The 17,101-nt window shown below is 23.7% G+C and overlaps 1 protein-coding gene and 1 long non-coding RNA gene across 3 annotated transcripts; one reads left to right on the top strand and one right to left on the bottom strand.

Moving 5' to 3' along the window:
- On the bottom strand, window positions 1–3,876 carry LOC132924386 (ER membrane protein complex subunit 4). Its single transcript, XM_060988668.1, has 5 exons — window positions 3,734–3,876; window positions 3,510–3,592; window positions 3,225–3,378; window positions 3,046–3,163; window positions 1–595 (listed from the first exon to the last, which is right to left on the bottom strand). Exons 2-5 carry the CDS (start codon window positions 3,557–3,559, stop codon window positions 399–401), a joined length of 519 nt encoding a protein of 172 aa, XP_060844651.1. The 5' UTR covers window positions 3,560–3,592; window positions 3,734–3,876; the 3' UTR covers window positions 1–398.
- Window positions 3,877–11,384: 7,508 nt separating this feature from the next.
- Window positions 11,385–13,605, top strand: LOC132924389 (uncharacterized). Of its 2 annotated transcripts, none has more exons than XR_009661320.1 (5): window positions 11,385–11,745; window positions 11,823–11,866; window positions 12,432–12,600; window positions 13,084–13,243; window positions 13,317–13,605. It is a non-coding gene; the product is annotated as an uncharacterized LOC132924389 (long non-coding RNA). The 2 variants fall into 2 exon arrangements; XR_009661319.1 differs by having other exon boundaries at window positions 13,308–13,605.
- The last annotated feature ends 3,496 nt before the right edge of the window (window positions 13,606–17,101 follow it).

Below are 17,101 nucleotides of genomic sequence, written 5' to 3'. Positions count from 1 at the left end.
TTGATTTCTACCCAAATATAATAGTAAAATAAAGTAAAAAACATAAGAATCAAAATATTAATAAGTATTATGCAATACATATTTTTAAAGGCACCCTTGAACTAATAATTTCATTATATTTTAGCTGATTTTAAATTCTTTAATATTACACATGCTACATTCATTAAATCTTATGAATTTCATACTACTATAAAATTATTAAAGTAAATAATTTAATAAAAAAGATGTGGCAATTATACAAAATTATCGAAAATATGCTATGTTATTAAATGATTCAATACACATATTAAACCTAAAAAAAAACATTGAAATATAATCACAATTTCCACACAAGGCAGTTAATTTGTCATTTCAGTTTCATAATATAGCTCATAAATTCCTTAAATTGCATTTTATGATTAACTCAAAACAAAACCACCTCCAGAGTATTCCATTCTAGTAGGTTGATTGATAAATGCAAGCCAATCTGATGCATGTGTTGGTAATAAACCCATAGACTGGCATTTATATAACGCTAAAACAATATTAACGCAATTTCCAATGAAGAATATAAATTTTTGACCCCATGCTTGAGTTCCTTCAATGGTTTTAAATGCTGTAAAATAAAAATGGTATCAATATTGTAGGCATATAAGATAGTATGAAGAAATAAAAATGAGGAATTTAAAATATAATTTTTAATCTTTTTTGTTTATAGTTTATAAAAAAAAAAAAAACGTTGCTCTGAATCTTAAATAATGAAAACTATATTCAGTAAATGCATTTATTTCAATAATGAAAAAAAGTGGATGGCTTTACTCTACAGTAGTGGTCGAATAAGTATACTTCTAATCATTGATTGGATCGTTATAACGAATGAATTCAATGATAGAACTAACATTGTATATAAAAACAATTCTGACCGGGGTGAGCTAAATTGTTGTTAACAATATTTGTAATAATATTAAAATGTTATTTTTTTCTTCAGTCGTTTTAAAAAGTACTTAAAAATATCTGCTTTTAACCCACTAAATTACAAACTATATCCAATTTGCTACTAAAAATAATTCATTCAAACAAAAAAATAAAAAACATATTAAAATTAATTTATTCATAACTCCCCTTAGGATCTAAAATGATTTATCTACAATTTTCTTACAGGTAAGTTACTAGGAATAATTATTTTATTTTTTAAGTTTGCTTATATGCTTTACGTTTTTGAATAAACTATATTACTCTATTTTATACACAAAAATTATAATACCTAAAACTACCTTGTACTTAAAAATGTTATCAATAAAATATTTTCTTTTTCTTTTTTAATTATAATAGACATTATGCTTTGGTCAAATAACAAATTATAGTTATATTAAAAAAAAAAACCTGTAGTAGTTGTATTTTTAATTTATAAATAACTAAAAAACTATTAGATAAATAATATTAATATTTTTATTACTTGATTAAATATAGTTTTTTTTTTTTAAAAAAAAACCTTTTAGGTTGTAAAAGTACTCTAAAATAATCACAAGTACCTATATGAATAAAAAAAATTAAACACTAATTTTATTTTAATAACAATTTTAGATTTTTTTAAGAAATAAGAATAAAAAAATACTTGAATATTATAAAATAAAAATATAATTGGTTTAAAAATATTCCCCGCAGAAATATAAAAATGTAATGATTGTTTAATTATAAAAAGAAATATATTATGTTAAAACTATAAAAAGCAACAGCAGTGGAATTGAATTTTACATACATTATACCAATAACATGTATAAATCAAGAAAAGTTTATTACAAAGTAATATAACTAAAAATCATTTAGTTTAAAAAACAATATACAGTGAAGCCTGTATATAACAGACAGTCACGGAACCAAAATAATTATCCGTTATAGACAGAGGTGTCTGCTTTAAACAGGTTTCAGTGTTTTATAAGTAAAATTAGAAACATATCTGTTCAAGAGAAAATGAAAATGTTGTATGTATATTATATTAATATTGTACATATTATTATATTTTACATATTTGTTATAAATTTAATTTTAATACTTATCAGCATGTTTATGAATAGACAAGCTGCTAAACTCTACAACAAAGAATGTTCATCTTTTGTTTTAACTTGAAAGATTTACACGGTACAGTAAGTGTCATTGCTAAGAAAAATATAACTGCTAATATGTAAACTCTGAGTGTGAACCGATAGAAACTAAATAAAAACATTAAAATTATTTAAAATGGTTTTCATACGTATTATTACAATTTATTTCTATTTATTTAATTAACGTTATCGAAATCGGCAATAATTCAATCTGTGTTTTCACGTGTACTTAATTGCGCTCTGTATTGATTATGTTTCGTAGTTTGTATATACATAATATATTACATTTAGATTTGAACTAAGATTTTTGTCTGTTATGAAATCACCGGGGTAAAATATTAGTGTCCGTGTCTGTAATACAAAGACTCCGTTATAGACAGGTTGAAATACATTGGAATGCCTATCTTTTTGCCGAGAGCGTGTCATGTTATATACAGGTGTCTATTAAGTCAAGTTTCACTGTACTTAATAACTTGTCAGAATCAATTTTGGATCACAAAAATGTATGATTTAAAATCATTAAGTGTAAGTATAATAATAATACAGCTCAAACTTATGTTAAATGCATAAACTATCAGGTTTCTATGAACATAGTTTTACGTAATATTAATGAATATACTATACTAATTGTTATTGATAATTTATGCAAGACAAATCTAATAACATTTTGACTCCCATTTGTGAAATGTCCTATCTGTTGAAATGTTACATAAATAACAAAATGTTATTTGTTAAAAAAAACTAAGTGTATGATAATAATTATCCACCAAAAATTATATAATTCTAAATTTATTATCTTTTATAGCAAAGTATAGTAAACTATTTAAATGTACTAAACACGTCATACATAAATTTAATTTTTTATATTGAAAACTAGTTACAATATTTATTATCTATATTTGTTTCAAATGAAAACTACTAATAAATGGAAATAGTTATAAAAATTATAATATTATTAACTTACTCGTTTGTAGTGTAAATAATGCTTTGACTGGTCTCACTATCAACATACCAACCATCATGATTGGAAAAATGGAAATGGAGTTTCCGGCCATATACATAATAAATAAATTCATGGGTACCTAAAAAAAGCCAGAATATTAACAATTAAATATAAAATTTGAAATAGATAAACTTGAGTACTTGTTTTAATGGTCCTAAGGCTAGATCCCAAGATTTTTTGATAATTAGTCGACTCGATTCACTGTCTCTTGTCAATTCAGTACCATTTTGTCCAGCTAATTGACTATATCCTGGCGGACTAACATTGTCTGTTGTTGACTTTTCATGTTTGTTTCTAAAGGATAAAAAGTACACAAAAAGAATTATTAAGAAAAATAATTTTAACATAATAAAATGATGTGGTAGTTTAATAATGTATTATGCAAGAAATATGCAATATAGCAATTACTGATTAGATATTTTTACCTGGTAAAATCCAACGACCACTTAAAGGTTTTACTTTTGATTGTGGTCATTTTGTGCAACAATTCAAACACGTATCGGAGAGTCTAGAAAGGAACGAAAAAAAAAGTAAGATATTTTCACCACTAATTTTTCTCTCGGAGATTTGTGAACGTTTCGGTGACTATGCAACACATATAAATAACAAACGTTGACAAGTATTTAAATCAAAAATCATAAATACTTACATTTTACAATGAATCGGTGGATACGACGACAATCGAGATTTCACAGAAATTAATAAATCGTGAGATGATAGTGTACAATTTGTTTATAATTATTGATAACAGATAACCGCTGATAATGTTTGGTCACCGCCCAGAATGTAGTGATCACGACGTTCGTCTAAAACGCGGTGTATCTCGTCATGAATAACCAACAGAGTACGTAGTATGGTCAGTAAAGTCCGGATTTTTATGCAAAAACATATTTTTAACAAACGTATGATGTTTGATGGGGGTAAGGAATGTTTGCATTTCATAACCTGTAGAATCTGTCAAAAAAATTTTTTTTTGCATATTAGTGCATATTTTGACTTCGTAGAATATTTCAGAATATTTTAGTTTATGGTACATAATATTATTATAGAATATTTTGGCATATTTCCGTAATATTGGATTATATTAAAGGATATTCAGCATATATAAGACAATAATCACGGACCGCCGTACTAACTTTACTCCGAAAGATTTGGAAAAATATATTGTACATTCCTTTAAAAACATTGTATAATATATTTTTTTTTATGTTAATGTTAATGTATTGCATACTGTAACATAAGATATAATTATATAAATAATGATAAATTATAAATTCATAATCATAATCAATAATCATATTGCATTTTTTTTTTTTTTACTTATTAGTTAGTATTATCAATATTTTTCAGAATATTTTGATATATTAAGAATATTTTTGGGAATATTTCATCAATTTTAGCTGTATATAAACATCATATTTCAAACGTTTTAACAGAATATAAATCCGGACTAATGATCAGTAATGCTCCGTCTCCGTGATTCCGTTCCTACATAAAATAATGGATAATAGTATTATGATAGGTAAAAATCTTGGTTTCTAATAACTCATTATTGATAACGAATAATGATAAACGTTAATAAATAATATTAATACTTTAATACTTACCTTAATAATTTAAATAATTATATTATTATAGTGGAGAATCAGTGTTTGGAAAGAACGAGTTCAAAGGAATCCGTTCCATTTTTAGGAACTTATCGGGAACGTAGTTCCTTTTTCATGTTTAGGAACGTATTGGAATTTCGTACACTTTTTAGAGGAACATTAACGATTTTTTTCGTTCCTTTCTTCGTTCATTTATTTTTAAATAAAAGTAATTAAATCAACAAAAATGTGTAGCTTCTTTTAAAATTTAGTAACTAATATAAAGAGGTATTAAAATAAACCTGTGTACGATATTATTGATAATGTTTACAAAAGTTAAAACTATTACTAAATAACAAGGTGTTATGTAAAAAATTTTAAAATTAAAACAATTATAGTATAAAAATGTATCTATGTTTTTTTTATTTTATTTTACTTCACATTAAAAGGGAATGAGGAAAGGAACTAGTTCCTTTCTTTAAAACAGGAACGGTAAAGGATTTAGTTTCTTTTTAACAAGAGGAACGTGAACGTGAATTAGTTTAGCTTGGTGAAATGATGGGATGATTTTAAGATTCCAATAATTCTAGAAAATTAATATTATTATTAATATTAGCGTTAAAACTACTCAAAATTGACCGTCTGTTTTTGAAGCTTTTATTCAATTAGTTCATAGTTGGTGCTCTGTGGTTCTTGTGTTAACAAGTTGACTCGATACAGTTTTTTAAACGAATAAATGGCAAGCCATATTTCCAAAAAAGATATATCTCCCAAAAATGTTGAAAGCCTTCTTTATCTATGTGTATAAGGTACCAGATTTGTGAAGAATACTGTTATGTAATTTTGACTTTTTTACCTGCATTTAATACAGTGTTTCTCAACCGACATGTAGCGACACACCTGCCTGATAAGTCCAAACGTATCGCGGGAAGTAGTAATATTAAATGCACAAACTTTATTGACACTATATTTACAAAAATTAATAGGCATTATTCTTATTTTTTTTTATTGTGTATCACAAAGTATGAAAATTTTTAATAGTGTATCTCCTGGTTAAGAAACACTGATTTAATATATACATACCTACCTCTTATAAAATAAAATAATTATATAAAATTTTCATTGACAGAGATGACACAATTTATGTGTTTACTTGCTGTTGGTCCTTATAAGTTATAACTAGTATGACTCACTTAATATAATATAGTTAATATATCTACTACGCCTAATGTCCTAACAATCATAACTCCTAATATCATTGAGTATTTATAGTATTACTAACATATAATAAATAGTAAACGTTCATAATAAATATTAAATAATAATGTCAAAGTTGTACTCTAATATAATCATTTATCTCTTTATGTCTATGAATTATAGAAACCTTATAAATATTAGTATATGTAATTAAAAAACTGAATGAAATATTTTTAAATCAATTTTATTTTGGTAATTTTAGAACATAATCTAATTGAATTAGATAATATGCTAGCTAATATACAACATATTATTTTATTTATACATAATTGCTATCATTATAATAACACTTATAACAAAATATTAAATTAAATTAACAATTATGATAAAAAAAAAGGTATATTTAAGACCTTAAAGCAGATTAATATTAAAAAATTAAAGATCGATAGAGGGATCCTCATTGGACATTAACATTAAATATAATAGGCTCATTTTTTATATAATTACTCGAACTTATTATAGGAAAGGAACACTAAGAATTAAACAATGGATTTTATTTTTGGGGCTTATTATTATTAAATTATGGACACTTTAATAATACATTTTAAAAAGAGATTTTCATCTGAATTACCAAATTAGTAACTTGGAAATGGCAAAAGCTATTGATTAATTTCATAAAATAAATTATGAAGAGGGTTAATGTTTTATTGAACAGTGCAAACTATAGTTTTTAATTTTATTTTATAAAAGTAAAAGTTTATAGTTATTAATTTTTAATTTATAATGTTTTTAAATAGGTTGACAAATTATTATCATTTTATTTTAAGGACTTATTAATTGTGGATGTAAATATCCTTCAGTCAGAAATGCTTGTGGTAAAAAATTATTTGTCCTGTAAAGACCTTACTTTCACTTAGAAGACATACAATTAATCCTGGACAATGAGCTTTATACTAACTTGTATAAACTCTTCTCACTATTGTTAACTATCCCGATCAGCTCTGCAACATACAAAAGGTCATTCACAGCAATGATGAAAATTAAAAATGGCTTGAAACTTCCATGAATCATGATAGATTAACAGATTTATCATTAATTTATATTGAACGGGATTTGTCAAATTAATTAATTTAAAATAAATTTGCAATTTTGAATATACAATTACAATTATTATACAATATTTGAATATATTACACATAACTACATAAGTAACTAAATGTTGTTATTTGTTTTAATAAAAGTATTTTTCATTTATTAATAAATGTATTATTAAATGTAAGAAAGTGGCTGAGAAAAATATGATATCAGTATTTGAACAGAGGATGTAGGGGCAGAGATCCCCGCAAGTGGCAAGTCTGTTTCATTTAAATATGTAAAACCCCTCCAAGTTAAAAATTGAAATTGTGCCTATGTAGTCATCGTAGATACTATATAAAAACATATTTACTTTTTTAATTCAATGCATATTATTAATATTAAGTATATAAATATAATGAAAAGAACATTTGTTTGTTTATTTTGTTCTTTAAAACATCAATTTATTATTATCAATGTTCTATTCAGTGTTGGGTAAGTTACTTTTAATAGTAATTAAGTTACTTTACTCGTTACTCAAAAAAATTGTAATGAAATTACTTTATTTTTTGAATAGAGAAGTAACTATGTTACTTTTTCGTTCCATTTTTTTATTATTATTATTATTATTTTCTTAGCAATTAACATTCTGTAAAGCAATAATGTAACTAGAAGTACACTACTAACAGTAAAAAAATATAATTTGAAAAAAAATGTACAAAAATAATATGTACAGTTAATACATACATAAATACATAACAATATTAATTACTTATTATTATTAAAAAGTAGTACTAATTAATTATTAGGTATATAAGTATTTAATGTCACAAACTCGCATCATAAACAATAAACCTACCTATCAAATAAATAAATAAACAACTTAATTAAAACCTTTTCTTTATTTAATTAATAATTAGAATAAAATATTATTATTTTTTTGTTTTTTAAATTAACTTTACATAATAGAGTATCTTTAAAGTTTTTATCACTCATATGTGATCTTTTTTTAGAACAAATTTCCCCTGCAACACTAAATAATCACTTTGCTGAACACTGGATGGTAAAGCCGTGTTGTATTTAATAAAAATATTCTTGACTAACGTCATTCAATTTAAAACTGTGAGATCTGATATATAAAGAGCTTTCATAAATCGTTCAATTTCTAGATATGGTTATTCATCAACTTCATCACTGGAGAGAAATTCGTCTTCGCCTTGTTATGATTTTGAATATATTCAACAATATATATCAACATTGCTTTGCAAATTTGGAGTTGCGCCAATTTTTGATTGTAATAAATCATTTGCTTCATTTTTTTGATCTCCACTTAACCACCATCTACATTGAATAGCTCTAAAAGTAGAATTCCTACGGGTCATATTAAAAATTTGAAAGTATATATCGAGTGAATTATGAATTTCATCAGCAATTTGGCTTGATCTATCTTGCTTATTCCATAGTACTTGAATCCTTTTAAAAGTTGATCTTGCCTGTTTTTTTTTATATAATACATTGGACAATGCGCTTTCACTGTCTTTTGTAGTTTTGTAGCAATAAGATTTAAGGTGTGACTAGCACATCTATGATGAGGTGGTAAATTATATGAAACATCTTGATCATCATTATCATATTGAATTTGGTTCAACCATACTTTTGCTGTAGTCATCTCTGACCCAAAAATTCTGTAATATAAAAAAAATATATTTGAACACTAGGTAGGTAGCTAAAATATTTTAATTTAATTATTTACTTAAAATTAGAAATTAAGATGATTATTTGACAATTGTTTAAAATGTGTATGCTTTTTATTTCATCTTAATCAAAATTAATGAATGTTTAAACTAAGATTTTATAATACATTTATTGATATAATTAAAAGCCAGTAAGTAATTTTTCAAACCATATTAATAAAAATACATTTATTAACTACTATTTGATATAAATTTAAAAAATATATATACATTTTTATTTAATTATGTTTAAAAATTTAAACAATCAAAATTACATTACAATTTACAATACAGTTTTAAAAATTATACTTACCAAAATGCTTTAAAGAAATTTGATCCATTATCTATCACTACTCTTGTAACTTTATTTGTAATTCTTGTAATTCCATATTCACAAACAATTTTAGTGATGACATAGCCCATAGACACTTCCTTTTATTCTTCTACAGGCTAAAACTATAGACATAAATACATTTTCGTTTAGGAAAGCCTTTAGCAATAATTATATTTCAACATTTTAATTATTCTGCATTACTAAAAGGATAATTTCCATAACCACAAATTCGATTATCATAGTATTTAATACTTCTAAAAATACAATTAAAACAAAAATAATATTTATAATAATACATAAGTAATATATTACGATGTATTGATTGACAATTGTTTAATGTTGTTATTATTATTTATTATAGATATTAGGTGTTTATCATAAAGTGGAAAGGTATTATATCAATATAAAATACCAACCATAATTCACAATATTACTAACTTGAAATATTTTAAATGTTTTATTTTTTTAATAAATTACAACCAAACTGTATACAATTAACAATTTAATTATAATTGTTTAATAATTTTTACAATATTGTATTGATGTAAGGAAGTATAAAATATCAATGTTTATTCAATTTACAATTAATTTTTTTTATGATCACTAATGAGCTATAATTATTATATAATTATTAGGTGTCAGATTAGGTACCTATTAGATCTTGGAGATATATTTCTGAAAAATATCTATTATCTATGTCTTAAACTAAGCATAAGCTAAAATTATTAAATATTTTTTAAGTTTATTTCTAATAAACTAATTCTTTTTTTAATTAAAAAAAACACTTATATTGTTATATAACTTATATTATAACAATATATATTTTATATTATAAAATATGCTTTACTTCTTCTGATTTTTCCATTAAAGAATTAAATGATGTTTTATCTTCTTGTAACATACTAAATAATATTTCTAGTTCTGTTTGTACTAAATCATAATCTAGAAGACTTGCACCTATGCTGCTTGGTGGGAATAAAGAAATAGATTTCTATACATTATCTAAGGAAATATTGTTTTTATTAAATGGTTGAGAAAATAAAGTAAATAAAGGTTTAATAGAAGAAATACATGATTTTAAATTTTCATTTGTTAGTTTCAACCGAGTATCGAGAACCATTTTAAATTGTTTTCTATAAAATAGATGCATTAGAGTAAATAATGGCATTACTTTTCACTTAATATATTTATATATTGTAATACATTCCTAATTAACTATAAATGTTTGAAAGTTATTATTTTAATTTACTAGATAATATGCATCATTATTATTTAGCTATTACAAACATAGTTTTATAAATTTAGAAGATATGTAAAATACATTTTTCATTTAAATTATAAATATAATTTTTCTTGACAAGTTAACATTAAAAAACATAAAATGCTCTATGTGATTATCATAAAAATATATAAGTGAGGATTACATTTTGTTTTGAATAATAAAAGACCACATTAGACAATAGATATTTTATTGTAATAAATTAATTTCATTTGAATTTAACAAATTTAACAACTATAAAATAATAATTTAAAAAATAGGTAACTGGATATAATTAAAACATAAGTTTAATTTAATTAAAATAATAATTAAACTTACTTAAAAAATTGAATTTTTCTATTTGAAAAATAAAAATTCAAATGTTTTAAATTATTTTACAAATAACAAATTATATTTTAGTACTTAAATTGTATTAAACTGTATTTTAGTATTTGTATTGGACAGTTGGTAATTGGAAAATTAACTTATATACCTTCATAATTATTATAAATTAGTAATTACAATATATAAATAAATTATTATGCCGTCATATTTTGACTTTGTAGTATTTACAAAATTATTTATAAAATGTTATAAAAAAAAATTATAATTTGCCGAGTGCCAACTCAAATACTTAATATATCAATATGTCAACTGACATATATATATTGTACACTTGGGGGGACATCCCCTAGAACCCTCCCTTTGGGATGGCCTTAAATATATATGCAGTGTAGTACTGTGGTATCTATACAAAGAATTAGAAATATAATAATTATCTAACTTTATTTCTTTATTAGTTATTACTTGCATTTGAGTTGCATTATAAATTATAATAAACTGTATCTAATATTTCCATAACTCATTTATATTTTATTTCCTTTCAAAAAATTTTGTTTAGTTGTTTATTTTACATAAAATATTGAATAATAAACTCTTTAACTAGTTTATACTTAGTAAATAAAAATTTTTAGAAACGCATACTTATACAAAATAAACGTCATTTGTTATTTGTATTTGTATTTGTAAGTATATTTATACCAATACGATTAAAAATGTGTATAATAATATTTTAATATTAATCTTATTATTACTAAAGCAGTTTTGCTAGCGTAACATGTGTATATTTTTTTCTGTTTCTAATTAAAGTAAAAATAAAAAAAGAGATTATTTTTTTTATTTTCCTATAAATAATAATTTATTATTTCCAAGCTTTAGAATACCTATAATATTCACTATGTATTTTAAAAAGTAGGATATACATTTAAATCAAGCGATGTTGTATAAAAGTTTTTGTATTTTACACATTAGTGTGCATATTAAAGTAATCAGGAGTTTTAATCAATTAGTAAGTTGTAAACGCAAAGCGAGTAGCCAGCCGGTGAAATTTATGTGGTAACAAACAAAAGAGAAAAGTATGTGAGCAAGATATCCAAACTTTTTTTAGTTTGTGTAGTCCAGGCTCAAGTGATATTTTTGGTAAAATAATTTTTAAACTAATTGTTGAAATTAAATTATTTATTACTCTTGTTTATTTTTTAAATTTTTGATGATAGTGACACTGATCCACACTATACACCTATACTTAAAATCAACCAAGGTAATATATAATATTATTTGATTTTTATATATTTATTAGTTATTACTAATTAAACATTGTACAATGTCGAAGTTTTCTTTAAAATATTAAAAATTGTGTAGGTAAACTTATTTTTTATGTCCATTATATATTAATAAAAATAAAAGTATAATTTATTAATATACCTACATAATCTATATGATACAGATACAGATTTCTGATTACAAAACTGATAGTTTCTATGGATTTATTATAACGTTCTTTAATTTACATTATTATATTTCTTAAATCAATCCAACTGTTGATCAATTATGATTTAGTCTACATTAACATTTTTTAAATATAAGGAAATAGATAGCCAATGAAATTGAAAATAGTATATAAGAATTATTTTTAGCACCTAATTAATATATTAAAAAACAATAAAAACTAATATATTTTCAAAATATCAATTAGTTTGGTGGGCCGGTTTGAAAAACTTAGGGGCCGTAGGTTGGAGATTTCAATCATAGACTGTAGCTAGTATTATATGATATTAAATAATATAATATAATATTATTTTTGCATAATTTAAAATATATTTCAGATACATCATTATCTCATCAAATAAGCCAACAAAACCTCAAAATATATCCTTAACAGCCCAGAAAAAAGCTTGACTTTGACAAAAGTTTCAACCATCAATAATAATGCTACTATCACAAGTACTCCACAACAATCTAATTCTAAGCTGCCAACTTCAAATGATAATATTGGTATGTTTATATTATTATAGTCTATTGTAGTAGCTATTATATAATATATTATAATATGTATGTCTAATATTTCTAATCAAATATTGTTTTTCTGTTTCATCAATATATTATTTGTATTGATTTTTTTTTGTTTATAAATACTTAACAAACTAAACCAAAACATTTTAAACATAAAAGATGAAATAAAATCTTTGCATGACAAAATTGATAAGCTGGAAGATCTTATAGTAAATATCAGATCTAATACAACTGAATACAGTAATAAAGATGCCACTAATCATGAAAAAGATTCATTTTAATATATTATAAACAATGAATTTCCTTTGGTAGATGAAGACTCTCTTCAAAAATTTGAACTTATTTTTGACCCAAACTTTACAACTCAAATGGTAAAAATGTACTCTAATTAAAAAAAAAATGTTTTCAACAGTTATATTATTCCTTAAAACTTACTGAACTAATAATATAATATAATATTTTTAGGTTAATGAACTAAGTCGATATGTCCGTAATCACTTACAAGTACCATTTGGTCAATGATGCGTTATCTTTTCGACGATAATTTATTACAAGAATACAGTAACAAAGGACAAAAAAAAGAAGAAAATATTTTCAACATTAAAATCATGTTCCATTATATTTGGTAACATAAAAAATTAATTTTACTTTATTTATATTAGCAATGAATTTAATATTAATGATGTTAGTGTATTTAGATTCTGTAAAAAAAATGAAGAGACCAGAACATGATAAAATTGATGCAGAACAACCAATAAAAATTTTCATTGCTTGAGCTAAATTTCAAGGAAACTATAATAAGCCATGTCAAGAAGACCTATCAGATAATTATAATAATTGTATAATTTAATATAATAATTATTCTCAGTAATGACATATGTCCATATACATACATGTAAATATTTACATTTATTTTTTTATAAGAATGGAACTTATAAAATTCTGTATTAATAAAAGGAACAAATTATTTGTTGATTGTTATACTTATTTGAATCTAATATTATTTTTCCTTTAGCAGTGTTTATTAATTATTATTATTGACAAAAGTTAATATAATATGATACATTTATTTATGATAATCATATTTTTTGTTGACAATATATCATGGAGGTTATAAGAAATATTTGATAAAACAATATTAAAGCATTATATTTTATAATATTTATGTATTGATTAAAATAAATTGTTACTGTAATAAATTAAAAGTATTTTTTTAATTAAGTATATGGTAAATAATATTATAATACTATAAACTATTATATAATAATGTTTTTATATTATTGTTATATTAATAACTTATAAATAATACATAAGTATTAATAATATAATATAACTTCAGTGACCAACCATTATTTTATTAACAGTATTAAAACATTTTTGTAACTAATTTCGTGGTTAAAAAAATGTTTATATAATGATGTACATCACACCAATAAGATTTATATATTGTCAAAAAAATGTTTTCTTGCTATCTATTTCCTCTTCACACAATTTCCTACATTGATTGTACTATTTAATTTATTCAGAATACCTACTCATGATTCACACAATTATATAACTTATAATATAATATATTATATCTACCAATCTACCTATTGTTTATTGTTTATTGTTTATCAACAATGTGCGTATATAGATTCCGCCGGCTATTGACTCCGTCGGCTACTGTTTATAATAACTATATATCGATACCACTATCACCGGCTACTGTTTATCTTAATGATAATAATTGTATAATAAATATGAATATAGGACTTATAAATACTAAGATATATCATATCGTCGCAACCGTTTTAATATTAGAGTGAATTGACCTATATTATCAAACATTTAGGTAAGAATATATAAAATTATATCTATATGTATATTATAAATATCTAGATAATATAAAGTTATATTGTGTGATTGTATATCTCAATATTTGTATGTTAATATTTTTAAATACACATGTATCTACATGCCTATTAAAATTAATAATAAATTATATAGGTAATTATAAATGAAAATAAGAAAACAAAAAAAAAATATAATTATTTAATATGTGTATAACGTGTATAATATATAATGTGTACAAATATTTTTAAATTTTTAAATTTTTTTTTTAAATTGTATATCTATAGTTGTAGAAAAGCTGCAAGCCCATAATTTTTTTGGGGAGCCCTGAGCTATAGCTCACTTTGTGAACAATTTAAAAATATGCAATATGCGTGTAAATAAAAAGATTTATAATTATAAATTAAATTAATTACGTTTCCTTCAGTTTTCAGTAGAATTATAAAAAAAATATTTACTTCGTGTGTATCTGCTATATGACTATGAACTTTTACAATTTATGGATTACATTTCTCAAAGTCTGTGTACATTGTGCCGCGACATTTCAAAGAGCATTCCTTTGTGCGGATTTAGGACAACTGGTCCCCGCGAAAAAATGTCGTATGCAGACAATTGGTCCCCGTCAGAATTTTATACTCGGACAATTAGTCCCCAAGGTAAAAGTAAAAAGTTAAATTCAAAATTTAATTAAAATTTATGTAAATCTCGAAAGCCTAAACAAATAATTTAAAAGATCGTCTTTTGAAAAGTTATTATCAAAACTATTGCAAATAGAAATAATGTCTTTTTCTTTGTCGCTTACGGGTTTCGACGATATCTATTATTTATTATTATGTCCATTTTTATTTATTTTTTAAACAATTAACTATTACCTATTATATTTTAAAAGTATTATATTATTGAAAAAACATTTTTAAGAACGTTTATTGATTGGTAAAAAAATACTTTGTATTTACCATTTTACTTTTACGCCGGGGACTATTTGTCCGAGTATAAAATCATGACGTGGACCAATTGTCCGCGTATGACATTTTTTCGCGGGGACCAAATGTCCGCATACCCCTTTGTGCATCTCCACGTTAATCGCGTTCGGCTCTGGTGTTTCATTATGTACGTATACCCATTCCAAAATTTTTTAACCTTTGTTAGATTTAACGAATTCCATATTTAAAAAAAAAAAATTAAATTTCCGTAAAGTATCGCGTATTCACGTCGAACGATCAGGACGTATAACTGACACCTAATGTTTTATAAAATATAGTAGAATCTATAGTTTATATCCATAATCTTATCATAACACCCAAATTTGTAATTTAAACTTTTATTAAACTCAATAAGTAATAGGTGTCTGTTCTCTATATTATTATTATTATCGTTGCGACTTCGCTCATCAAAACTACGTAGCTATACATAGGTATAAAATACGATTACATTTTTAACGATAAAATTTGGTTTATCGCAAACCATGTGTATCATTGTGTAGGTATACAAATATAACTTTTCGCTAATGATATAAAAATATAATATAACTAACATATTAAAAAAAATTATATAAATGTAAAGTTTATTTCAACAAACGTGCTTTCGAATTTCTATGTAATTTAAAATTAATTTATTTATACCGACAATTATTTTAACCAAAATTAACGTTTTTCACTTAGTCTTTACCGTTTATGTATATTTGTATCATAAAAACATTTATTTTGCACCTTTCCCGGGTAAGGCCGATATTATTTTAGTATAATATTATAGTAACATGTGCAATAATAATAATAATTTAATTTGGTCGATTGTTTTATGTTGTAATTTTAATACTAAAATATATAAGAAAAATCTCTTTAAAATATTAAGTACGCTATTTTTTACGCTTATTGGGAAAATAACGTGTACGAGTATATCAATATTTTATGCTGTGCCTTCTAAACGACATAACGTACCTACATTATCTACCGTACATTTAACGTAAGCTGTATATTTCTTTCGTATAGGAGATTTACTTCCTTTTACCAAAAATATTGGATGGAATGTGTACCTTAAATTGATTTATGATTTTTGATTGTTGTCAATGTTCACGATTCACGACACGAATATACACGGTTTAGGTTTCGACTATAATATATACCATATATGGTGTGTTGTGGTGAATGGTGATAAATATTCTTTGGGTCAACTTATACACGTTACCACCCGTAAGGACATTGTGTATATATATAATATCTGATGTCTGTGTAGGTATCATTTGATCGGAGTATAAAAATAGGGGTCCATATTGAATGGATGCTAACACAGCTACAAAACGTTTTGACAATAAAAACGATTCTGTATAAAAATATATGTACAAAAATTAATTAAAATATTACATTATACAGTATCAGATAGGTACCGGGTACCTGCAGGTAGACCGTAAACCCTCTGTCGTCCTTTTTTCACTAAGAACACAATATACTTATCCAAGTGATTTATGTATAGAATGCATTTCAAAACATTATTTTCGAGTACCTTTTTATAAATAAAATACTTTATACAGCATACCGCTGTGAGCCCGTGTCTCGATTATAGGGTGAATCATGAAGATGTTTCTATTTTACAATAGAATCTTATACAGGGTGATTCACCGAATATGCTCGCTCATTTTTTTTTTAGTAATAAA

The sequence above is a fragment of the Rhopalosiphum padi genome, chromosome 3 (assembly GCF_020882245.1).
Source record: "Rhopalosiphum padi isolate XX-2018 chromosome 3, ASM2088224v1, whole genome shotgun sequence".
NCBI lineage: Eukaryota > Metazoa > Arthropoda > Insecta > Hemiptera > Aphididae > Rhopalosiphum > Rhopalosiphum padi.
This window is presented reverse-complemented; position numbering and strand designations above follow the sequence as displayed.